The sequence below is a fragment of the Schistocerca serialis genome, chromosome 2 (assembly GCF_023864345.2).
Source record: "Schistocerca serialis cubense isolate TAMUIC-IGC-003099 chromosome 2, iqSchSeri2.2, whole genome shotgun sequence".
NCBI lineage: Eukaryota > Metazoa > Arthropoda > Insecta > Orthoptera > Acrididae > Schistocerca > Schistocerca serialis.
In genome coordinates, this window is record NC_064639.1 from 1,130,438,057 (window position 1) to 1,130,465,474 (window position 27,418).

Below are 27,418 nucleotides of genomic sequence, written 5' to 3' on the forward strand. Positions count from 1 at the left end.
CAAGAACATGGACTGGCAAACCATCTTTTTTTATCATAAGTTTGGCGTTGGCTGTAAACACTTTTGGTTTAGACGCATTCACTGCATTTGGTTTCAGAGTATTGGATGAGGTGTGTCAGATGTCAACCTCAGTACAGTTCCAGGATTCAGATTCTTTATCAGAGAATTATCAGCAGTTATTCTCACCAACTCTGGATAACGCCAAAGAGATTTGAAGCACATATTTCATTCAAGCATTCCACTGTACCTACATTTTTTCATGCACATCCAGTCAAGTTCACAATGCAAGTGCAATAGGAAGGCCGAATTGTTACATGAATTGGGAGTAAATGCACGTATTTCAATTAGCCAGTGATCATTATAAAGAAAGGAAACAGGTTGATCAGAAATTGCGATGATTTTAAGACCACAGTTAACACATGAAGTGTGATTGATATTTACACAGTTTCATGGCCAGAGGAGCTTTCAGCGAAGTTAGCAGGTTCACAATATTTTCTTTTTTTAAAGATTGGCTTGACGAATATGTATTTGCAGCTGCCTTTGGGCGCATAAACACAGAAAATCGTGACAATACATAAGCCTTTTGGAATATATCAATATGAGGGATTACTATTTGGGGTCACTTCAGCACCAGGAGTTTACCAAAGATACGCAGAACATGTAACTCAAGGTATTCCACACTGCATAAGGTATTTACCTGGCATTTGTGTGAGTAATGATACCAGGGATGAACACATGCAATACTTGTAAACACTATTTCAGTGGCTGCTAGAGAACAGACTTGGTTGTAACGTGGAGAACTGCAAGTTCTATGTACCATCCATGCAATATTTGGGCCATACATTAAGCAGCAAAGGAATGATGCTAATGGTAGAGCAGGTTGATGCTATTGAGCAGCTGCTGGTTCCAAAAAATCTGAAGGAATCACAGTCTATTCTGGGGAAAGTGAACTACTGCGCGGAGTTCATTCCCCGTGCAGTTCACCTCACATATCCAGTGAATCATTTTAAGAAGAAAGGCATTCTAGTCATTTGATCTCTAGAATGTCACGAAGCATTCTAGCAGTTGAAAAACTACCTGTGGTTGACCCCATGCTAAGTGACATTCACACCAGTTGAGCTCTTAACTCCTGCAACCAACGCGTCACAGAATGGTGCTGGAGATATCCTGTCACATAAGAATGCCAGTGGCACAAAGCAAGCAACAGCTTTCGCATCTAAGACACTCCCACAGACACAACAAAATCACTCAAATTGAGGAGAAAGTGTTGGCAGTTGTGCGCAGTGTTAAAAAATTCCATGTTTTCCTATCTGGGAAAAAGTTACAGTATCGGACTGATCACGAACTCCTCATTTCTCTCCCCTCTGCAGGTCCGGGGGTTAGAATAGGCCCAAGGTATTCCTGCCTGTCGTAAGAGGTGACTAACAGGAGTCTCACATGTTTCAGCCTTTATGTGATGGCTCCCTGTAGGGTTTGACCTCCATTTATCAAAATTTTCCCAAAGAGCGAGCCAATTGCGAAAGGGCACTATACATGGTGCATAGTAACCATAATGCACTGAGACCTCTTGCATCCTTCATCAACGTGGATCTGCACTTCCGTTCATTCTCCAGTTGTTGGGCAAGGTCACCCTCCTGGGTGTATTTTCCTCCATCCTCTGTGCAGTATCACTTTCTGCACTGTCGACGATAATGGACTTCGTAGCTTGTTTGCACCTGATATTCAGCACGGTAGCCAGTCTGTTGTGGCGGGGCCGCCATGTACCCTGTTGGTTGTAGCCCCCTGACCACACAGGGATCACTCTCCTGATGACTGCGCCGTTAACTCCCCACGTATGCCAAGGAGTAGATGCCCGTCACCCTGGGGCATCGGGACTCCCAGCAATGGCCATTCTGCCAGGTGGCCTTTGCTGCAGCTGTGTGGCTCCCATGGGGAGGACCTCTGGTTTGGAGTGGATAGCATCAGGGCAGATGACATGACATGCCATGAAGTGTAGTATGTCATCTCTTGCTGGTGGTCAAACACCAGCAGTCTCTAAGCGATCGAGGTCTAACTTCAATACTAAAAAATATGACCCCATCACCCTCCACCCCCCCCCCCACCCCCCGCCCCCTCTCCCCCGGCCACATTATGGGAGGAACGCCAGGCTAAGGATGGCAGCAAAGCTTATTCACCCCGGTACCTCGTATGTACGAGAGTTGATGGGTTATCTTTCGTGTCAGTGAAACCTCAGTTTTTTGCGGAGCATTTAGAGGACAAGTTTGGGGAGGTGGGGGGCTTGTCCAAAATGTGGTCAAGGTTGGTCTCGATCAAAGCAGCATCCTCTGCCCGGTCACGGGAACTACTCACCTGTGACAAGCTGGGGTGGGGCATGTTTGTTTCTATCATGCTCCATAAGAGCTTAAATATGGTCCAGGGTATCATATTTCACAGGGACCGTCTTTTGCAGTCTGACAATGAGCTGCATGCCAATTTAGAGTGGCAAGGTGTCCATTTCGTCCAGCGCATCCACCGGGGCCCAAGGAATAATCAGGTTGCCACCAGTGCCTTCATCTTGGCCTTTGAGGGTGATACATTACCTGAGAAGGTCAAGGTGATGGTCTACCGCTGTGACCTAAAGCCATATATCCCTCCCCGATTTGGTGCTTTAAGTGCTGTAAGTTCAGCCATATGTCTTCTCGCTGTACTTCCAGCATGACCTCTCGGGATTGTGGACTTTCTTCACATCCCAATACTCCCTGTGTCCTGCCTTCCATCTGTGTCATCTGTGGAGAGCACCATTCGCCTTGCTTGCGAGACTCCAAAAAGAAAGAAAAATAATGGAATACAAGGCCCTGGACCGACTGACCTACACTGAGGCAAAGAGAAAATGTGAGAGGCTACATCCTGAGCATATGACGTCAACCTACACTGCCACTACGACAACGGTTCTACTATCTTCCGCTCCGCCGCGTACAGTTGGCTCTCAGAGCCGTCAGATTCCACCTGCCCCCTTGATGGTGGAGGGCACATACCTCCCTGTTGCTCCTGCACTACCTACTTTGGGAGCAACACCCCCCCAACCATCGGAGACTTCAGTTCCCACTTCTCAGCTGGAGAAGCATACGACTTCTTCGGCTCCTCTCGCTAGGAAGAGGTCCCATGGGTCACTCCCTTCACAGGTTCCTACCAGTGCCAAAGCTGTCACTGGCCAGTGGTTGAAGCAACCACAGGTAGCTGGTCGTAGGGCTTCATGGTCCTCCTCAGTCCCTGAGACTGAATCAGTGAAGGTCTCCCAGCCGATCAAATCTAAGGAACAGCGACAGGCACCTAAAAAGAAAAAGAGCTCCAAGAACCAAGGCACTGTGGTGGCACCCACACCACCACTACCTACAAGCTCAGTGTCTGAGGATGAGGTGGAGGTTCTGCCATCCACTGAGGACCCAGATCTCGCTGTGCCCTCAGACACTGGATGTCGATCACACAGGTACTCATCTGGTGGCAGCAGGTCACCCTGAGGCATAGACTGCCTCATGATCACGTAATCCTCCAGTGAAATTGCGTTGGTTTTTTCCACCACATGACTGAGCTATGGTAACTATTAAGCTTTACACCTGCTTTCTGCGTTGCCCTCCAGGAAACCTGGTTCCCGGCAAAGCGGACCCCTGCCTTCCGCGGCTATAAGGGATATTGCAGGAACCATAGTGACTGTAATAGTGTCAGGTGGAGTTTGCATGTATGTCCTGAACTCAGTATGTAATGAACCTGTCCCCCCTTTCAAACCCCTCTTGAAGCTGTGGCTGTCAGGATAAGGATGACACAGGAAATAAATGTTTACAATGTATATCTTCCTCCAGATGGTGCAGTACCCTCCACGTATTGGCTGCACTGATTCTACAACTCCCTAAATTTTCCTACTTTTGGGAGATTTTAATGCGCATAACCCCTTGTGTGGTGGCACCATGCTTACTTACCGAGGTAGGGAGGTCTAAAATTTACTGTCACTACTTGATCTCTGCCTCTTAAATACAGGTGCCCCCATACATTTCAGTGTGGCACATGGCACTTAATCAGCCATTGATCTCTAAGTTTACAGTCCTGGCCTTCTCCTATCTATCCACTGGAGAGCACATGACGATCTGTGTGGTAGTGACCACTTCCCCATCTTCCTGTCACTCTCCTGGCGTAATGCCCACAGATGCCTACCCAGATGGCCTTTAAACAAGGCAGACTGGGAAGCCTTCACCTCTGCTGTCACCACTGAATCTCCTCCACATGGTGCCATTGATGTTGTCGTTGAGCAGGTCACTACAACGATCATTTCTGCGGTGGAAAATGTGATCCCTCGTTCAATAGTGTGCCCCCCCCCCCCCCCCCTCCCCGGTGAAAGACAGTCCCTTGGTGGTCGCCGGAAGTTACTGAGGCAATTAAAGAGCATCAGCGATCTCTACAGCGACATAAGCAGCACTCTTCCCTTGAGCACCTAATAGCCTTTAAGCGGCTCAGTGCCCATGTTTGCCAGCTTATAAAATGATGGAAACAGGGATGTTGGGAGAGGTACGTGTCGACCATTGGGTGCCATATGTCACCTTCCCAAGTCTGGACAAGGATCAGATGTCTTTTTGGGTACCAGGTGTCTCTGACATTAACATCAATGGCATGTTACTTACCAATGCAAACGGTATTGCCGAGCACTTTGCTGAGCACTGTGCTCTACCCACTACGTCGAAGAACTACTCCCCAGCCTTTCGCACCCTCAAACGGCAGATGGAAAGGAAAGTCCTTTCGTTCACTACAAGCCACAGTGAACCCTATAACACCCCATTTACAGAGTGGGAGCCCCTCAGCACCCTTGCACATTGCTCTGACACAGCTCCTGGGCCGGATCAGATCCACAGTCAGATGGTTAAACATCTCTCGTCTGACTACAAGCGACATCTCCTCATCTTCAACCGGATCTGGTGTGATGGCGTCTTTCCATCGCAATAGCAGAACAACACCATCATTCCGGTGCTCAAACCCGGTCAAAACCTGCTTGATGTGGATAGCTACTGGCCCATCAGCCTCACCAAATTTCTTTGTAAGCTGCTGGAACGTATGGTGTGTCGGCGGTTGGGTTGGGTTGGGTCCTGAAGTCACGTGGTCTATGGTTCCATGTCAGGGCGGCTTCTGCTCTACCACTGATAATCTTGTGTCCCTCAAGTCTGCCATCTGAACGGCCTTTCCCAGACACCAACATCTGGTTGCTGTCTTTTTTGACTCATGTAAAGCAAATGACACGACCTGGCGACGTCATAACCTTGCCACATTGTATGAGTGGGGTCTCAGAGGCCCGCTCCCGATTTTTATCCAAAACTTCCTGTCACTCTGTACTTTCCATGTTCACGTTGATGTCTCCCATAGTTCCCCCCCGTATTCAGGAGAATGGCGTTCTGCAGGGCTCCGGTCTAGCAGCAGCTGTAGGGCCATCGGTCTCACTTTCCCTGTATGTGGATGACTTCTGCATTCTGTACTGCTCCTCCAGTTCTGGTGTTGCTGAGCAGTGCCTACAGGACCCATTCACAAGGGGCAGTCATGGGCTCTAGCCCACAGCTTACAGTTTTCAGCCATGAAGTCGTGTGTCATGCATTTCTGTTGGCGTTGCACCGTTCATCCAGAACCAGAACTTTACCTTAATGATGATCCACTCACTGTAGTGGAGATATATCGATTCGTAGGACTTTTTTAGACGCCCGATTGACTTGGCTACCTCACCTTTGTCAGCTTAAGTGGAAGTGCTGGTAGCACCTCAATGCCCTCTGCTGCCTGAGCAACACCAACTGGAGTGCAGATTGCTCTATGCTGCTGCAGCTCTACAGAGCCTTGTTCAATCCCACCTTCACTATGGGAGTCTGGTTTATGGTTTGGCGGCACCCCCAGCATTGCGTTTACTTGACCCAATGCACCACTGTGGCGTTCGCCTAGTGACGGGAGCTTTTAGAACGAGTCCATTGACCAGTGTCCTGGTGGAGGCCGGAGTCCCTCCATTGAAGGTTAGGCATGCACAACTGCTCACCAGGTACGTTGCACACGTTCGTAGCTCTCCCACGGATCCGAATTACCGTTTCCTTTTTCGCAACCACAGCAGTTCATCCCTGCATTGGCGGCCCAGGTCAAGGCTTACAATAGCGGTTCACTTCTGGTCCCTTCTGTCTGAAGTGGAGTCCTTCCCGTTACCACCTCCCCTTGAGGTCCAGTCATGTACACCGTCATGGTGTACACCTAGGCGGCAGATTCTTGTGGACCTTTCACATGGCCCTAAGGACTCCGTTAACCCTGTAGCTCTCCGCCATCACTTTCTGTAGATAGTTGACATGTACCAGGGCCATGAAGTGGTTTACACTAACGGCTCAATGGCTGATGGTCATGTGCGCCTTGTGTATGTTCATGGAGGACATATTGAACAGCACTTCTTGCCAGTTGGCTGCAGTGTTTTCACTGCAGGGCTGGCGGCCATATCTCGTGCTCTTGAGCACATCCGCTCATGTCCTGGCGAGTCATTTCTCCTGTATACTGACTCCTTGAGCAGCCTACAAGCTATCGACCAGTGCTACCCTCACCACCCTTTGGTAGCGTCCATTCAGGAATCCATCTATGTCCTGGAACGGTCCCGTCATTCAGTGGTGTTTGTGTGGACCCCAGGTCACATTGGAATCCCATGCAACGAACTTGCCGACAGGCTGTCCAAACAGGCTGTGCAGAAACCGCTTCTGGAGATGGGCATCTCCGAAACTGACCTGCATTCTGTCTTACGCTGCACGGTTTTTCAGCTTTGGGAGTCAAAATGGCATAACAGTACCCACAACAAACTATGTGTCATTAAGGAGACTACGAATGTGTGGAAGTCTTCCATGCAGTCCTCTCGCAGGGAATCAGTTGTCCTCTGCTGGCTCTGCATTGGCTATACGTGGCTAACGCATGGTTACCTCCTCTGTTGCTAGGACCCACATCGGTGTTGCTGTGGCTCACCAATGACAGTCGTCCACCTCTTGGTGGATTGCCCAATTTTAGCCACCCTGCAGCAGACTTTCCCAGCACTCTACCTTGGTGTTAGGCGACTGTGCCTCAACAGCAGCTTTAATTGTACGTTTTATTCATGAGGGTGGGTTTTATTATTTGATCTAAGTTTAAGCGCATGTCCTGTGTCCCTTTGTATCCTCCACCCTAGTGCTTTTAGGATGTAGGTTTTAATGTGTTACAGAGTGGCTGGCTTCTCCTTTTTATTCTCATGGTCAGCCAGCAATGGTAACCTGATCTCTTGTTTTGATCTCTTCTACATGTTTCTTGCATCTTTCTGTGGTTTTCTTGTCCGATTTTGTCCATTTTAGTGTTTGTTGACCTTTTGTCATTCTTGTGGTTTTCTCCTTTCTTCCAGCTGTGTTTTGTATGTCTCGATTATTTTACTCCCACCCTTGTGGAATTATTTTAACCGGAACGAGGGACTGATGACCTAGCAGTTTTGTCCCTCTCCCCCCTCTTTTAAACCAATCAACCAGTCAATCCTCATTTCTCTTTGTGTCCCTGTTCTAACTTGCCACACATTTATAATGTTGGGCATTGTTCCTAAGTTGTTGTTGTGATGTTTTTCATCTCACTGCACAGCGTGCAAATGCCAACGCATTATCATACCTCCCCGCTGGCCCCGATGTTGAGTTTAACCACCGGGAAGCAATGTGTCTTGGACTGGACTCTGCCATGCCTTGCAAGATTTTCAATTACTACTTGAGAAATAGGGGCTGCTACTGGTTAGGATTGTCTCCAGCCTAAGGTAGTGTCAGCAGTGCAGAGTGGTTGGACAGAGTCTCTCCCAAAAGGATCAGATCTGGTGTTGCAAAATTATTTTGCTCTGATACACAAGCTTAATGTTGTTCACGTAGTGGTTTTATTGTCTACATAGGATACTGAATGTCACACTGTTGTTCCACCTCCATTCCATGGCAGCATTCTTCAATTACTGCAAGTACATACGTGCCACCTGGGGATGTTGAGGATGAAAGCTATTGCTTGATGCCATGTTTATTGGCCAGTGATTGATGGCACAATCAAGCACACAGAGTGTATGTGTCAGACTTGTGCTCGCAACCAAGCATCAACAGAAAAAAATCTTTTTACTATGGTCCCATCCTGAACACACCTGGGAGATGGTCATATTGACTTCACTGGCTCTTTCAGAGTGCAGTTTGTTCCCTGGTGGTGGATGCACTCTCAACTCTTGCTTATGTGGTAAGAGCCACATTTATGACCACACTACGCTCCAATTTTCACCATAGAGGGAGCAACCCCTCCCTCCCCAGCAATGATCCCCATTTCGTTTTGGTAGAATATGAGACATTCTGCCAAGGCAATGAAATACAGCATCTGACCATTGCCTGTGTCTGACTGGCATCAAAAACAGAAGCAGAGCAAATGGTCAGAACTTCCAAGGGGCAAATGAGGAAATCACTGAAGTAGATGCCCATTGAAGAAGTCTTAGCATATAATGTTGACCCAGTCATCAGATGAAGCCCACTGGAAGGACTGGCTGGGTGCAGGCATGCACATTTCTAGACCTGCTGTGACCTCTGAGCCCAAGTTACATCAGATGAAGCCGACCTGAACGACTGCATTGGTGCAGGTGTGCACGTTCCTAGACATGCTGTGACCTCTGAGCCCGTTACACACCCCGCTATCAGCAGGGTGCTGCAGTTTGGCTCGCACACTTGGCCAAAAGCCAGGTTGGGCACTTGGTGTCGTTCTTGGCCACTAGGGGTACCAAATGATCCTGATTCATGCTGCGACTTTGACACATGCAGCAATTTCCCTTCTTTTCAACCTGGCACATGAGACTTCTAACTCCACCAGTCTCGGCAATGGCACATGGCCTACCTCTGCAGGTACGTCTACAAACATACTTCGCAAGTCGCCATATGGTGCATGGCAGAGGGTACTCTGTATCACAACTACTCTTTTTCTTTGCTGTTCCACTTGTGAATACTACCGTCAACCAATCGGTCCTTTGTACTGCTATTTTCTCAGAAGCCAACTTGTGGCACTGTCACACCTAGGTTATTTGTTACTATAAATAATTCGTATAGGATGGTGTCATTTGGGTGCCGACAACTGTACTGGGAGTTTGTTTGTAAATGATGCATTCGTAGGAGCAGTAATTGTTGTTGTGACCAGGAGGGAGGTTGGAGCTGTGGAGTGTGTGAGGTATTGATAGTAGTGTTCAGTGTCGGCAAGGCCTTGGCCATTTGGTGATATTAGTGTAGAGGGAGTTGGCATTGATAGTGATGATCATGGCATTGGGTGGTAAAGGGCCAGGAACTGTGGAAAGTTAGTAGAGGAAATGGTTAGTATCTTTTATATAGGAGAGTAACTTACAGGTAATAGGCTGCAGTTGTTGATCCACAGGGTAAATTCCCCCAGGGTGCTCGCCAGTCTTTGGCGGATTCGTGCTTGGCTACCTTTGTAGCATCTCTTCCCTTCCGTGCTGCATGTCTAACCTCTTGCTCTTCTTTTTCCCCTCCCTTGGGGAACATATCTGGGATGTTTTTTGGAAATGCACTCTGCATTTCCAGTAGTTGATATCAGAACAGTATCTCCACTGTTTTTCGTTCCTTTTTTGTCTTTTCATTCCCCTTCTCTTATTCTTCCTCCGCTTTGGTGTTTGAGGTTCCTCACTTGCTTCTTCCTCTCTGTGCACTTCTGAAGGCAGGCCCATGCGTCTGACGCATAACATGTGACTGGGTAACACGTAATTCCCAGCCCCGGCCCAACAGGTAGGGTTTCGCACATACCCCCTAGTACAGGCCAGACCCAGGGGAGGGTGATTGCCTGTGCTGCTACCTTCCCAAATTGCTGATTGGTCCCTCTGTCAGGTGTTTGGGAGGTGTGAACAATCACCTAAGGCAGGTGCGTCCCCTCTGAGAAGGCCTCCCAGTTGGAAGGAGCGTGCCATCAGAGTCACTGGCAGTTATTGTGGATTTTCTCACAATGAGCCAATCATCATTTTCACAGTCAACATTACTAAATGTAAATGGAATGAGGCTAATGATTCAAAGACCCTCCCAGCTGCACCACAATTCCTCGTGGTTTCACATACTGAAGATGGTCAGTTCTTTGCTATGGTAAATCCACTTATTTTGCAGAAAAGTGTTAATGCAGTTGATGGACCTGTGAAATCCTGCTCTCATTTATACAATAGCCATTCGCTTGTGGAGACAACTTCTGATTCTCAAGCATAACAACTGCTTGCAGCTTCGCTCCTCCACATCTATCCTGTTCGTGTCAAGGCCCATCGAAAGCTGAATTCCTCCTGTGGTGTTATCTACACTACAGTGCTTGATGGTCTCACCAAAGCAGAAATCCAAATGTACGTCTCTGATCAAGGTCTCATTGCAGTCCATTGTCGTTTGGTGCTCCCACACCACTTCATGCTCATTGCCCTCAACCTTTGATGGTTCACCATTTCCTGATGGAATGTCCTTTTTTTAACCACTTACATTCTCATTTATGTTTGCTGTCCGAGTTATCGGTCATTTTAGCGAATGACTTGCAGGATGTCGAATGCATTTTACTCTTTATCCATTGTAACAATATGGCGAAGGACATTTAATCTTTAGTTCAGGACCCTCATTTCTCTGTCTCATATTCTATGCGCCTTTCTCCAAGTTCCTGTTTTTAGCTTTCTTTTCTTATGTTGATTGGGCTTAATGTGTAGTTGTTTTCAGCTCCTTTTTTTTTCTTTGTATTCTACGGCTCTGACATGGGCATGTATGACCCTAGTTGTTTTTGTGGCCTAAAACAAAACAAAACACAACAGTAAATATTCTCTCTGTGGAGAGTCAGTATGCAGCGGCAGTGGAGCTGATTGGGTGGCTGGGTTTGTGTATTTTAGGAAGCATGTAAAAGGTAGGATCTGGTTAGTGGTGGGAAGTGAGAAGGTAGATAACCTCAGGGGAGACATTCTGGAATGAATCTAGGGGTCTGAGGAGAAACTGGAGATTGTGTTGGATTTTTGGAATCACTGTAGCAGGGCTTGTAGGTGGATGTGTCTGACATCTGTCAGAGCCCTGAAAAACAAAACCACAATGGTGAAATGTTGTGGTCAATATCAAGTTTTAGATGGTGGATTGCAGATTTTTGTGCAGAGGAAGGTCAGTTTCTATCTTGAGGGGTTGGGGATTGATGATGATGCAAAGTTTGAATCTAGAAAACTCTGGAAAGCTATTAGGTGATTATGGGTCGCAGTTAGATGGAGGAAATAACTGAGTAAGAGAAGGTTCAGTATTGGTTTTGAGGTGTGGGTGATTGGTAGGGTTAGGGGGGGGGGGAGAAGGGAAGGAGTTTTTGAGGTTGAGACATGTGTAGTATTTGATGATGACAATGAGGGAATGTGGCGAAGGTTTGAGTGAAGTGGTGGATAGCAGTAGTCCAAGGAGGAAGTATGAGGTGGATAGATTGGACAATTTGAGGTGGCATTGTTCATGCTTCTCTAGTTCGATTAGGGTAGGGGTTTTAATCTGGGGTATGGACTGCAGGCATTGTGGATTAGCAGAGTGGGAGCATTTTACTGGTGGAGCAGAGGTAGTGCAAGGGGGCTTGGCTTGAGTTATTTGGTTTTATGTAATGAAATAATTAACAATATAGTTTTGTAACACTAGGTTGGTGAGGGTTATGGAATTAAAAAAAAAAACAGGTAGAGGTCATTATGGAAGGTTGTGTTGCAGCCATAGAAGGTTAATTTGGTGGTCAGGCCATTGGGAGGAATTCCATGTGCTAGCAAATGCAGGACCAGGAGGTGGAGCTGAGTTTTGGCTAGTGATACAGAAACTTTTTTATATTGGAAACAGTTTTTCACCACCAGACATACCAATTAGACTTGATCTAAAACCAATATTGAACCCTGTCTTACTCAATTTAGTCCTCCGTCTAAACGTAGTTCACCCCCATTCCCCCTGAATAATCCCCTGATAACTTTCATGAACCTTGTGAATGCAAACCTTTTCATCGCCGTTGTTCTTCAAATCCCGCAACATGGAAACTAACCTCACGTCCGCAGAAAGAACTGCAGTCTACTACCTTTTGTGACTTTTGCAAGCACATAATTTTTTGACAAATCCACACTGGTTTATCCAAGTAAAGGGGCAACTTTGGTCACTGTGAGGCTTGTCCTGATCACGTTTTCAAGACCTGATCCCAAATGAATTCACTCTGCTCAATGCAGAGGTTCGTATAACGTTGGAGACATTGAGGCAGATGTGACAGATTCAGCAACAAAATTCCTGTTTGCTACCATTCTGTGACTGCATTACGTGCCATTCAGTCCATGTACTTGATGGAGAAATCAGCCATCTAGTTTGTCTGACACACAATACTTTTCTGAAGGCATTTGGTGTACATTGTAGCACTGTGTAATGTCAGACTTCAAGTGTAGATCCTGCTGTTGAGGCATAGGGCCATATTTTAATTAGAGGACAAGTGGCAAGGAGCGAGGAACAAGAAGTTGTGGTAGGTGAAAAATAATGTAGCTACTTACTTCCTTTTGGAAAGAACACTTTTCTTGATGAATGAATTCTTTATTTGGCCAGATGACCATCAGTGTGCATTAATTGTGGCACACAAACATCCATATACCACATTTAGGTAGAATGCACACAGTTTGATCAATGGCACTAGAAGTGTCAAGCCCTTACTAAATTCCAGAATGAGATTTTTCACTCTGCAGCGGAGTGTGCGCTGATATGAAACTTCCTGGCAGATTAAAACTGTGTGCTCGACCGAGACTCGAACTCGGGACCTTTTAATCTGCCAGGAAGTTTCATATCAGCACACACTCCGCTGCAGAGTGAAAATCTCATTCTGGAAACATCCCCCAGGCTGTGGCTAAGCCATGTCTCCGCTATATCCTTTCTTTCAGGAGTGCTGGTTCTGCAAGGTTCGCAGGAGAGCTTCTGTAAAGTTTGGAAGGTAGGAGGCGAGATACTGGCAGAAGTAAAGCTGTGGGTACCGGACGTGAGTCGTGCTTCGGTAGCTCAGTTGGTAGAGCACTTGCCCGCGGAAGGCAAAGGTCCCGAGTTCGAGTCTCGGTCGGGCACACAGTTTTAATCTGCCAGGAAGTTCCTTACTAAATTGTTTTCCTCCCTTCCAAGCTGTTTGGAAGGATGTTCCTTAGGCATATACTAACAGCCAAGCTATAAAATATTCAGGTTTCTAACACCATGTGTAATTTTGACAGAAAGTTTTGTATTTATATTTTAAGTATATTTCTGTTTATTATTATTATTATTATTATTACTACTACTACTACTACTACTACTACTACTACTACTACTATTGTGTCTCAGAAAGGGTTATTTACTTGTGTGATAATTTAATTATTGGAACCAGAGTGCTAAGGACAATTACTGTCATGTACCTTTTTTAACAGTACGAAAGTAAGCTGGCAGGGTGTTTGGAAAGGACAAATCATTACCTAGAACTATTGTTAGCCAAAATATTGTTCTTTTAAATTCTTCATCTTACTTAATGTCGACAGTAACAAAATAGATAACCTTTCTGGTCCAGTGGCCACACCGCTAGCTATTAATGCAGAGGTCGTGATTTCAATTCATGGTGATAAAATCAGTCTTTTGTAAGAAGAACAGTTCTGGTATGGGGTTAACTCTCCACCTTGTGATGCCAAATGAGAAGTTGCTTGATTAAGCTGTGTCAGTGACAAACAAGCCATCAGAGTGGCAAAAAAATACACTGAAGTGCCAAAGAAACTGGTATAGGCATGTGTATTAAAATACAGAGATATGTAAACAGACAGAATATGGTGTTGCAGTTGGCAACAGCTATATAAGACAAGTGTCTCGTGCTGTTGTTAGACCGGTTACTGCTGCTACGATGGCAGGTTATCAAGATTTAAGTGAGTTTGAACATGCTGTTGTAGACGGCACTTGAGTGGTGGGACACAGCATGTCCGAGGTAGCAGTGAAGTGGGGATTTTCCTATATGATCATTTCATGAGTGTACCATGAATATGAGGAATCTGGTAAAACACCAAATCTCTGATATTACTGCAACTGGAAAAAGGATCCTGCAAGAATGGGACAAACGACATCTGAAGAGAATTGTTCAACGTGACAGAAATGCAACCCTTCTGCAAATTGCTGCAGATTTCAATGGTGGGCCATTAACAAGTGTCAAGGTGTGAACCATTCAATGAAATCTCATCAATATGGGCTTTTGGAGCCGAAGGCCCACTTATTTGCTCTTGATGACTGCATGACACAAAGCTTTAAGCTTTGCTTGGGCCCCATCAACACCGACACTGGACTGTTGATGACTGGAAACGTGTTGCCTGGTCGGGCGAGTCTCGTTTCAAATTGTACAGAGTGGATGGGTGTGTATGGGTATGGAGACTACCTCATCCATGGACTCTGCATGGGACTGTTCAAGCTGGTGGAGGCTCTGAAATGGTGTGGAGCGTGTGCAGTGGGAGTGATTTGGGACTCCTGATACATCTAGATATGACTTTGCCATGTTACATGTACATAAGCATCCTGTCTGATCATCTGCATCCATGTGCATTCCAATGGACTTGGGCAATTCCAGCAAGAGAGTGTGACGCCCTAAATGTTCAGAATTGCTACACAGTGGCTCCAGGAACACTCACCTGAGTTTAAACACTTCTCTTGACCACCAAACTCCCCAGACATGAACATTATTGAGCATATCTGGGATGTCTTGCAACATGTTCAGAACAGATCTCCACCCCCTCACAGTCTTACAGATTTACAGACAGCCCTGCAGGATTCATGGTGTCAATTCCCTCGAGCACTACTTCAGACATTAGTTGAGCCCATGTCACGTCATGTTGTGGCACTTCTGCGTGCTTGCAGGGACCCTACATGATATTAGGCAGGTGTACCAGTTTCTTTGGCTCTTCAGTGTAGATGCTTGATTGAGCCTGGAAGTCATATGGCTATGTATTTATTTAGTTATGTGAAGTGGCTAAATGATTTTATTAGGTAACAGCTGAGGTATTGATTTCAAATTTCAAAGAGAAAAAGAAGCCTTTAGTTCTGAACTAAGAGGAGTGGAGCCATGCATTCTCCATCTGTGGGAATTAAAATTTTTCCTGGCTGAGGTGTAATATGGTTGTGCGACTATATTGGTGGATGAAATCAAAGGTGCAGTACCACTTGAACTAACGGTTTATTCAACATTAATACTGATCATGTTTAATTAATTTTGTACATTTCCAAGTGGCTAACTTATTCTGCCACTGCGGATGTGTGTGTGTGTCTTACTTCACAGTATTTTTTACCACCATAGGGAGTCGTGTACCTAGTTTGGTTTTAATAGCTCCAGATGTGTCAGAGTTATGTTTATTTTCATATGTCATTCCCATGGCACTGCTACCTTATCCCTGTGATAAATAGGTGTTGTTTACACAAACTATTTTTTCTAATTGTTAATACATATGTATACACCCCCCCCCCCCACCCCACCAATGCCCCCCCCCCCCACCCCCTCGCCCGCCTCTTGCAGACATACATTGAATCACACAGTTGTTCATCTCTGATCTGCTTCAAAACACAAGAACATTAACACTCATGGAGGCTGTCTGGTTCAATATATTTGTTACTAGTTATTTCTCAACATTGTGACATTTAGATTTGGCATAGATTTATTTGGGAGTTACTTGTTCCCACCTGAGTTCTTAAAAAATTCATACTTAATAATTTTTAAGAACTAATTGTTGTACGCTTATGTCATTTGAATGTTGACTATTTTTGTGAATAATAGTGTGATGTAAAAAATAAGCTAACTGTTATTGAAATTTTATTTTCAGATTACCTCCTGAGCAATAACCATGTAAATTCAATTATAGTTCACAAATTTGATTTCTCTGATGAAGAAGTTATGGCTTACTATATATCATTTCTGAAGACACTCTCATTGAAACTAAATGCTCATACAGTACACTTTTTCTACAATGAGGTACGTATTTCTAGATAAGCATAGATTTGTCTATTGTTTGCTAGTTGTTGGCACTGTCAGAATATGTTCCTTTCATATATTTGCCTCTCAACATAATGTGAACTTTGTTTTGACATTTCTTTATTTTATTCTTTAGATTTCCCAATTCCTCATCATCATTTCTATTCCAGAACACATTTTTTTTACCTTGCATGCTTCTTCAAACAGCTGTCTGTTACAAGTTAACGTGTTTTTGTTCTTTTACCCTCTTTTTCTCTTCCTTCCGCTTCCCCCAATATTGTATATCTTCTAGTCCATCAATCCTTGTGTACTTCACATTTATTTCTGCCCTTGCAACTGAGAGATCAAATGATGATCATTTCCTATCTTTAAAAATCTTGGCAAAACTTTCATCATATTTTGTTGGGACCTTTTTGATAATGTGACTGCAGGCTCAATCTCATGACCTGCTCCTTCTCTTCCTTTTATATTCCTGTTCCGTTGTTGCTTGGTTTTGCTTTCATCCTTGTTTTATTTACTTTGTTCTTGAGGCCACTTTCTCTTGCTTCTTTTTCAGTTCTATCTTTTCTACTTCTTGTTCCCCCCATGGCATGAGCTTGCGCACACAAATATGTGAATGTTCTTTCATGAGATATTACTAATTGAAAGCAACTGAAATTCACCATGTTATTTATTTGCTTGCCTCAAAGATTTTTCAGTGACCTACAGAGCCAATATTGGTGGACTTAATTATTTAAAAAGCATCAAAATGTGTTAAATCCTCTTCTACATGTATATAGTTTGGAAGATTCTGATGTACGTCCCACCTTCTGACTATGCGCTAAATTTATCAGTATTGTTACAGCCTTTGATGTGCTGTGGTAATTGGTTTGTGCACTGTAACTTGCAGGCATCACAGTGGGTGACATGAGTTGTGCATTAACTTTTTAAATTGTACTGAAATGTAATCACATAAATCCTAATGAAGGTTGCTGTTCAGCTCTGTAAAACATTTAATGCAGTATTACACAGCAGGTAGCTTTATTTTACATAGAGCAAAGCATTCATCTCTGTGCCATTTTCATTGTTTCACTGTGCCCACTGTGTGTGGAATTTGGTATCTGAAGTTTACTCGCAATTTCACACATGGATTGAAAAACATTGGTGACAGAGGTTAATTTCAGCCATGCTCATCCCTCTACATTTGTTCATTTCAGCTGCTGTAACAAACAAATATTTCTTGCCCTTGCATATATGTGTATACTACATCTCATTACAGGATTCGTCTGAAAGCTACCTTTTGACAACTCAATGCTTGTACTATTCAGTATGTGGCCTCTTTTATTGTTAAATTGTTTACATTCTACCAGAACTTTCCTTAACAAATTGTAAAGGTTTGAGAATCCTTAACTGTTTGAGAATTAAAAGTGATTATAGACACGTAAATGAAGAGTAAGAGTAGGTGCAAAGCTCAGAATAAACAGACTCTTGAGCAAGAAGATGGAAATGAAGTTTACAAGAATTTATTTAAGAAGAGGGAGACGTACCAGATCAAATTGAGCAATAAGTTTTGTATAAAAGAAAAGAAGATTGTATGGACGTAAACAGAAGGGACAATTATTTAACAAGGGCTTGTAAGACAAACATAAAAATATGTTGTTTGTATAAAGAAGCAGTAACTGCAAACAAAACATCATGTGGAGCAAGGGAACTGTTAAAAAGGGAGAGAAGAATGTCAAATGAGCGACAGTGGGGAACTGGATCGAATATTTTTATTAATTCAGAATACTCTGACATTCCTTTGAGACTGTGAGAAGGTAAAATGAAAATATGACAAAATCTGTATTTGTAAAGACTATTTACAACTATACTATTGTTTGGAATGATTAGTTTATTCCTCAGGGAGAAAACGTTTGAAGGTTGGGGAAGCTTAGAGCTTTGTCTCCCCTGGTCCATAGAACAGGTGGGTTGCTTTAATTCCAGGCTATTAAGTGATCTGCCCTCCATCTATCCTTCTTTTCCTTTCTGAGGAAAGAACTGACAGTTTTGTAAGTTAGGATCTTTTCTGTTATTTTTTTGTATCTGTTGGCAATTTTTAGAAATTTGCCTCCTGAATTTAAGTACTGACCAGCTATTTTGTTTCCTTTTAATTATATAGTATGTAATAACTACACATTTACCCTCCAAGGCACAAGTGCAGCTCAATTATCAGGCACACATATTGGTTGTATGGGCTGTACATATATGGTAGCTGAATGTTAGTTGTAAATTTTCCAACTATATGTGTGATTTTAAAAATGTGGGCCTGTTAACACACCATAAAGATGTACAGGAAGTGAAAGGGGTTCTTGTTGCAGGAAACCTTGCATGAAAGAATTCTTCATAGCCAGGAAACAGCGGAATTAACTCTTAAGTTTGTCTGAATGGGTTTGTGATGAAATGATAAATGTCTGTGTATGAGATCATCAGTTTTTCTCTCTTTGTCTGTTGTCTTATGAATGCAACCAGTCCCTCAATGTTCTGTTTGTTTCTGGTAGTTTGACAGGTGTTGGTTTAAGTGGATGAAAGAACTGGTGTCTAGTAGTAGCAATAATTTATTCATCCAAGTATCTTTTTACATTTATAACTACAGGATTTGTCCTCTTTAATAAAAGGGTAAAAAAGGTGTCATATATATAAAGTTGTATGAATATACATATGATTAATGAAGAGTGGGCAGGTGGTCATTTGTGGCCTTGTTGAAGGATATATCTTGGATGTCCTGGAAATTGTCTGAAATGATGTAGGAAAACAGCAAGAAACCTAAATCAGCATGACTCAGTGTTGTTGCCTTGATACATATCGTATTTCATTGACAACAGGTTTTGTATAGTGTCAAATAGCTGCCTTATAAAAGTGTCACTGAAGATGTTTGGCCTTGTGTGTGTGTGTGTGTGTGTGTGTGTGTGTGTGTGTGTGTGTGTGTTTTATTAATCTCTTTTTTGTCTCACTTTCAGCACACAAATGATTTCCCTTTGTACACTGAGGCAATAAAATTTTTCAACCACCCAGAGAGCATGGTGCGTATTGCAGTACGAACACTGACACTGAATGTATACAGGGTAGAAGACAGATCAATGCTCAAATTTATCCGAGACAAAACAGCTGCTCCATATTTTTCAAACCTTGTTTGGTTCATTGGCAATCACGTCCTAGAGCTTGATATATGTGTTCGAAATGATGCTGAGTAAGTATAGTGCAATCTCAAAGCTTACTGTGTACAATAAAATCTTTCTCTTCCTGAGTTATTTTGGTTACCACTTTTTTTGTTGCAGTCATCAGAGTCAGAATCGTCTATCAGATCTCGTTGCTGAACATTTGGATCATTTGCATTATCTGAATGATATTTTATGTTTGGATATTGCTGACTTGAATCAAGTCCTTACTGATCATCTACTGAATAAACTACTTATACCATTATATGTGTATTCCCTAACAAAACGAAGGAGGCATTCACAGCTTGAGGTGAGCATTTTGAGAATTCACTTTGAAACATTTATGCGAGGAAACTAGACATTGTTGACATTAATGCTTACAGATCTAAGAAGTGTAATTTGTTACGGTTGATAAATGTCAACCAGTTTGGAGGAACACAGAGACTGCAAGAGACATTCAATAAGTAACGCAACACATTTCTCTTTGAAAGCAGGTTGGTTTTATTCAGGATTTCAGTACACCATATTATTACCAACTCTTTTACCTACAACTGTATTTTTCAAAATAATTTCTGTTTAATGTGATGGCCTTATGCCAGCGTACTGGTAGGGCCTGTATGCCTGCTTGGTACCACTCTACTCCTCATCATCAGAGCCAACATATTGCTTCATCAATGACCTCCCCACCATTACCATACTGCTTCCTGAGGAGTGCATCCTTCATTGGGTCAAATGTATGGAAATCGGAAGATGTGAGATCCAGGCTGTGTTGGTGTATGAGGAGGAACAGTCCAATGAAGTTTTGTGAGCTCCACTTGGTTGCGCAGACTTGTGTGAGACCTACCTACAGAGACGTCCAGTTATGCAGCAATGTGTTTGATTATGATCCTTTGATCACCTCAAATGAGAGTGTTGGTGCATTCCAGTATTGTGGGAATCGCAGCTGTGTGCAGCTGGCCGGCGTATGGGAGATTGGACAGGTTTGTGCAACTTTGTTGCGATGATGACAGATGCCTTGCCCGAGGCTCACCATGATGCTTTTGTTCAGTGCTAGATATCCGTAGACATTCTGCAAGTGCCTGTGAATGTTTGTCACGATCGTTTTCCGCCAAAAGAAAGTTCTCTGTGTGGATCACACAGTCATTACAGATGCTCTTTTGAAGGCTACGTATAGAACTGCCCCCTATCAGATTTTCATGAAACTATAGGGGCTGAAGTGGGAATATTCCTTGATGTCCCTCAGCCAGTTCTGCATTTTTTGAACCTAAAGTGGTAGAGAAAAATAAATGTAGTGTTACTTACTGAACACCCCTTGTACGTATATCCAAACAAATAGAAGACTCAAGGCTGAGGTTGCATTGGCATGAGAATGAGATAAGTGATTCTGTGAAGTGTGAATAATGTAAAAAGTGAAATTGAGTGCTATTATTCCATGTGAGAAATGACAGGCAAGGTATTCTGCTGGCTTAGCCAACAAATTTCATCTACAGTATGTTTAATGTATGCCAAACTACATACTTTTTTCTGCATTCCATCTGTAGGGGGGGTTCAGCAAGCTGCTCCAGCAACTTTCAGTTGTGGGATCATAGTCAACACAACAAGGGATCACATTAGACATCACACAGTTCACACCCCGAATATGGAAGAGTTAGTAGTGCAATGAGTAGATGATGATCCTGAAATATGTGTGGCAGGACTGGTGCTGCTGAAGACATAAACTATATTCTTGTGTGGTCTATTCTTAGCAAGTAGTTACTTTACACATATAAACTGCATGGAAACAAGGCATCAGGCTCACGTTAGTGTCAGTGTGTGCACCGGAATTTTGGTAACAGATTCATAGAACCATTTACTTTCCCAGACAAATTAACAGGCACTGTTTATCACCAACTTGGGTGCGAAAAATCCCCTGTGCTATTGGAGAAAGTTTCTCTTGCAGAAAGACAGTGGGTGAAGTTTATGAACAATTGTGCCCCACCTTATTTTATATGCCTCAAGTGACAGAACTTAACACAAACATTTAATGAAGAGTGGGTTGGTCAAAGAGTTTCAGTAGCATGGCCTCTCTGTTCACCTGATCTTGGTCCCTTAAAATTTTTGGCTTTGGGAAAATTTTAGAGCATCAGTGTTTTCCACATTGACTGATAATGTACACACATTACAGGAATATTTGTCCTGTTTGCATTAATTTGTGATTCATTGACAAGAATGTCTGAAAGATGTATAAGAATGAGTGGCAACTCATGTTTCGATAAAAATTTGCTTTTGGGCATATGTTTACAGGCCTTTTTTAGCTTTTTAGCACCCTGTGATATGACATCTTCAAATTAAGCATGTTGAGATTTCACCAAACTGTACATAGTTGCCAAATTACTAATTTGACAGGAAGGAAATGACTAAAAATAATTATATCAGTTCCTTCTGGTTGGTGTGTTAAATTTTTAGTTTAATTATGGTTGAAAATTACAACATATTCAATGATGATAAGTTTTCACTTTTTTGTCCCTTTCTGCAGGATACGAAGCCCCATGTAAGCAGTGTTGTTTCATTATTCCTGTTGTCACAAGTTTTCCTTATAATCACTCACAAGCCACTGGTTCAAGTGTTAGCGTGGATAATACTCAATGGTGACATGGAAATTTTTTCTCAAGGAGCTTCTGATAAACTTGCAACTTATAGACGGGCTCAGGTAAGTTACTCATTGCTTATGTTAAATGTTTATGTATTGTAGTACCCTGCCCTCTGTTTCATGCTTTCTGTAGAAAATATCTACATCTACATAAATCCTCCGCTAGCCACCAAGCGGTGTGTGGCGGAGAGCACAGTTCGCGCCAAAGTCATATTTCCCCCTCGTCTGTTCCATTTGCGAATTGTGCGAGGGAAAAACGACTGTCTGAACGCCTCAGTGCGAGCTATAATTTCCCTTATCTTTGAATGGTAATCATTGTGTGATTTGAAAGTTTGTGGTAATAATATATGCTCTATATCCTTGGTGAAGATTGGATTTCGGAATTTAGTGAGCAGCCCCTTCTGTTTAGCGCGCCTTCTATTTGCAAGTTTGTCCCACTTCAAACTTTCTATGAGATTTGTAACGCTCTCGCGATGGCTAAATGTACAGTCAATAATCTTGCTGCTCTTCTCTTCTCAATCTCTTCAATCGGACCCATCTGGTAAGGGTCCCATACAGACGAAGAATACTCTAAGACTGGACAAACTAACGTATTGTAAGCTATTTCCTTTGTTGAAGGACTGCATCGCTTCAGGATTCTACCAATAAACCACAATCTAGAGTTCACCTTACCTGTTACTTGTATAATCTGATCGTTCCATTTGAGATCATTTTGAATAGTCACACCCAGATACTTGACAGATGTTACCGCTTCCAAAGACTGGGCATTTATTTTGTACTTGTACATTAATGGGGATTTTTGCCGTGTTATATGCAGTAGGTTACACTAATAATATTGAGAGATAACTGCCAGTCATTACACCACACATTTATTTTCTGCAAATCCTCATTGTTTGTTCACAACTTTCGTGTGATACTACTTTCCTGTAGACTACAGCATCATCAGCAAACAGTCTCATGCTGCTGTCAATACCATCAACCAGATTGTTTATGTTAATCGTAAAAAGCAGTGGACCTATTACGCTGCCCTAGGGCACACCTAAAGTTAGGCTTGTTTCTGTTGAAGTCACCCCGTTCAGGACGACATACTGCTCCCTGCCTGATTGAAAATTTTCTATCCAGCCGCATATGTCATCAGGTAGACTGTAGGCTCGCACTTTTTGGAGCAAGCGACAGTGCAGCACTGAGTCAAACACCTTTTGAAAGTCGAGAAATATGGCATCAGCCTGGGAGCCGGTATCTAGAGCCTGTTGTATATCATGCACAAAGAAGGCCAGCTGTGTCCTGTATGACCGCTGTTTCCTAAAACTGTGCTGGTTTCTGCAGATGAGCTTCTCAGAGTCTAGAAAGGTCCTTATGTCTGGGAAACTACAGCCATAATTTTTCCCAAGGGCATGAAGCTTTACTGTATGGTTAAATGATGATGGTGTCCTCTTGGGTAAAATATTCCAGAGGTAAAATAGTCCCCCATTCGGATCTTCGGATGGGGACTACTCAGGACGACGTCGTTATCAAGAGAAATAAAACTGGCATTCTATGGATTGGAGCGTGGAATGTCAGATCCCTTAATCGAGCAGGTAGGTTAGAAAGTTTAAAAAGGGAAATGGATAAGTTAAAGTTAGATATAGTAGGAATCAGTGAAGTTCGGTGGCAGGAGGAACAAGACTTTTGGTCAGGTGAATACAGGGTTATAAATACAAAATCAAATAGGGGTAATGCAGGAGTCGGTTTGATAATGAATAAAAAAATAGGAGTGCGGGTAAACTACTACAAACAGCATAGTGAATGCCTTATCGTGGCCAAGATAGACACGAATTCCACGCCTACTACAGTAGTACAAGTTTATATGCCACCTAGCTCTGCAGATGACGAAGAAATTGAAGAAATGTATGATGAAATAAAAGAAATTATTCAGATAGTGAAGGGAGAAGAAAATTTAATAGTCATGGGTGACTGGAATTCGTAGTAGGAAAAGGGAGAGAAGGAAACATAGTAGGTGAATATGGATTGGGGCTAAGAAATGAAAGAGGAAGCCACCTGGTGGAATTTTGCACAGAGCACAACTCGGTTCAAGAATCATAAAAGAAGGTTGTATTCATGGAAGAAGCCTGGAGATACTGACAGGTTTCAGATACATTATATAATGGTAAGACAGAGATTTAGGAACCAGTTTTTAAATTGTAAGACATTTCCATGGGCAGATGTGGACTCTGACCACAATCTATTGGTTATGAACTGTAGATTGAAACTGCAAAAAGGTGGGAATTTAAGGAGATGGGACCTGGATAAACTGACTAAACCAGAGGTTGTACAGAGTTTCAGGGAGACCGTAAGGGAACAAATGACAGGAATGGGGGAAAGAAATACAGTAGAAGAAGAATGGGTAGCTTTGAGGGATGAAGTAGTGAAGGCAGCAGAGGATCAAGTAGAGGTAAAAAGAAGAGGGCTAGTAGAAATCCTTGGGTAACAGAAGAAATATTGAATTTAATTGATGAAAGGAGAAAATATAAAAATGCAGTAAATGAAGCAGGCAAAAAGGAATACAAACGTCTGAAAAATGAGATTGACAGGAAGTGCAAAATGGCTAAGCAGGGATGGCTAGAGGACAAATGTAAGGATGTAGAGGCTTATCTCACTAGGGGTAAGATAAATAGTGCCTACAGAAAAATTAAAGAGACCTTTGGAGAAAAGAGAACCACTTGTATGAATATCAAGAGCTCAGATGGAAACCCAGTTCTAAGCAAAGAAGGGAAAGCAGAAAGGTGGAAGGAGTATATAGAGGGTCTATACAAGGGCGATGTACTTGAGGACAATATTATGGAAATGGAAGAGGATGTAGATGAAGATGAAATGGGAGATACAATACTGCGTGAAGAGTTTGGTAGAGCACTGAAAGACCTAAGTCAAAACAAGGCCTCGGGAGTAGACAACATTCCATCAGAACTACTGACAGTCTTGGGAGAGCCAGTCCTGACAAAACTCTACCATCTGGAGAGCAAGATGTATGAGACAGGCAAAATACGCTCAGACTTCAAGAAGAATATAATAATTCCAATCCCAAAGAAAGCAGGTGTTGACATATGTGAAAATTACCGAACAATCAGTTTAATAGGTCACGGATGCAAAATGCTAACTCGAATTCTTTACAGACGAATGGAAAAACTGGTAGAAGCCAACCTTGGGGAAGATCAGTTTGGATTCCGTAGAAATATTGGAACACGTGAGGCAATACTGACCCCACGATTTATCTTAGAAGCTAGATTAAGGAAAGGCAAACCTAAGTTTCTAGCATTTGTAGACTTAAAGAAAGCTTTTGACAATGTTGACTGGAATACTATTTCATATTCTGAAGGTGGCAGGGGTAAAATATAGGGAGCGAAAGGTTGTTTACAATTTGTACAGAAACCAAATGGCAGTTATAAAGAGTCGAGGGTCATGAAAGGGAAGCAGTGGTTGGGAAGGGAGTGAGACAGGGTTGTAGCATCTCCCCGATGTTCTTCAATGTGTATATTGAGCAAGCAGTGAAGGTAACAAAAGAAAAATTCGGAGTAGGTATTAAAATCCATGTAGAAGAAATAAAAACTTTGAGGTTCGCCGATGACATTGTAATTCTGTCAGAGACAGCAAAGGACTTGGAAGAGCAGTTGAACGGAATGGATAGTGTCTTGAAAGGAGGATATAAGATGAACATCAACAAAAGCAAAACGAGGATAATGGAATGTAGTAGAATTAAGTCGGGTGATGCCGAGGGAATTAGATTAGGAAATGAGACACTTAAAGTGGTAAAGGAGTTTTGCTATTTGGGGAGCAAAATAACTGATGATGGTCAAAGTAGAGAGGATATAAAATGTAGACTGGCAATGGCAAGGAAAGCGTTTCTGAAGAAGAGAAATTTGTTGATGTCGAGTATAGATTTAAATGTCAGGAAGTCATTTCTGAAAGTATTTGCATGGAGTGTAGCCATGTATGGAAGTGAAACATGGACGATAAATAGTTTGGACAAGAAGAGAATAGAAGCTTTCGAAATGTGGTGCTACAGAAGAATGCTGAAGATTAGATGGGTAGATCATATAACTAATGAGGAGATATTGAAGAGGATTGGGGAGAAGAGAAGTTTGTGGCACAACTTGACTAGAAGAAGGGATCGGTTGGTAGGACATGTTCTGAGGCATCAAGGGATCACCAGTTTGGTATTGGAGGGCACTGTGGAGGGTAAAAATCGTAGAGGAAGACCAAGAGATGAATACACTAAACAGATATAGAAGGATGCAGGTTGCAGTAGGTACTGGGAGAGGAAGAAGCTTGCACAGGATAGAGTAGCATGGAGAGCTGCATCAAACCAGTCTCAGGACTGAAGACCACAACAACAACATACATATGTGCATGCAGTTTTCTACACTTTTTATAGATTGCTATGACCTGGGCCTTCTTCCAGTTCTGGGGAACTTTCTGCTGTTCCAATGATCTCGGATACATGATGGATAAGAATGGTGCTATATTTGTAGCATAGTCAACATAAAATCTTACGGGGATACCGGCCTGACCAGATGCCTTTCTGGCGTCTAAGGATCTTAACTGTTTTACAGTCCCAAATACACTAAACGCTATGTCAGCCATCCTTGTGTTTGTTCGATGATTGAAAGTGGGAATGGTGCTGCAGTCCTCTACCGTAAACGAGTTTTTGAAAACTAGGTTTATAATTTTGGCCTTCTGTTTATCATCATCAGTTATATTACCTGTACTGTCAGCAATAGAAGGTATTGAATTATTTGTAGTGTTCATAGATTTTATGTATGACCAAAATTTTTTGGGGTTATTTTTAGAATCTGCAGATAAAATGTTGCTTTCAAATTTGTTAAAAGAATCTCTCATTGCCCTTCTGACAGCTGCTTTCATTTCGCATAATTTCTGTTTGTCAGTGGGGCAGTGACTACGTTTAAAACAACTGTGCAACATTCTCTGCTTTCTCAGCAACTTCCTAATAAATTTGTCGTACCAAGGTGGGTGCTTTCCCTCCCCTATATTTTTGCTAGGCACATACTTCTCTTAGACCTTGGTGTACAATACCTTTAAATTCCGACCAAAGATGCTCAATATCTTTGTGTCCCACGTTGAATGCTTGGAACTGACTATGAAGATATTCATTAATGACACTTTTATTTGCTTTCCCAAACAAGAAAACTCTATGCTGTTTCTTTGGTGTTTTTGCAACTTCCACTGACATAGAAGCCACAACGACATTATGGTCACTAATACTGTTTTCTAGATTAACTTCCTCAAAATTTGTCGCCAAGATATCTAATATGTTCCCGTCTCGAGTTGGTTTTCTAACAAACTGCTCAAGGTTGTATGTTGAGAGTGCTCCTAGAATAACTTCTCATGAATCTTTGCTTCTGCCCCCTGGGATACATGTGTAATTTTCTCAGTCAATGATTAAAGCCTCCACCTATAACTAATGGATAATTTGGATATTTACTTCCTATGTACTCAAGACCTTCCCTGAAACGTTCTGCGACGTTTGTTGTGGATGCTGGTGGTCTATAAAAACATCCTAATACAATGGTCAATCCTTGTCTGACAGCTTTATCCAGACTATTTCACAGTCTGACCCAGTGTCGATCTC

At 42.8% G+C, this 27,418-nt stretch overlaps 1 protein-coding gene and 1 non-coding gene across 5 annotated transcripts in view; both read left to right on the forward strand.

Annotated features, from left to right (window-relative positions):
* The window catches only part of LOC126458591 (protein CLEC16A homolog), a 243,512-nt gene that overhangs the window by 17,867 nt on the left and 198,227 nt on the right, over positions 1-27,418 (forward strand). For all 4 annotated transcript variants that reach the window (XR_007585664.1, XM_050095734.1, XM_050095735.1 and 1 more), the window contains exons 4-7: positions 15,845-15,993; positions 18,969-19,198; positions 19,287-19,476; positions 21,682-21,855. Coding sequence is in view for 3 of the 4 variants with exons in the window: in XM_050095734.1 (XP_049951691.1) it covers positions 15,845-15,993; positions 18,969-19,198; positions 19,287-19,476; positions 21,682-21,855 (743 nt within the window). In the remaining variant the exon portion in view is untranslated. The remainder of the gene's footprint in view (positions 1-15,844; positions 15,994-18,968; positions 19,199-19,286; positions 19,477-21,681; positions 21,856-27,418) is intronic.
* Trnap-cgg (transfer RNA proline (anticodon CGG)) lies at positions 13,023-13,097 on the forward strand. The gene has a single exon. It is a non-coding gene; the product is annotated as a tRNA-Pro (tRNA).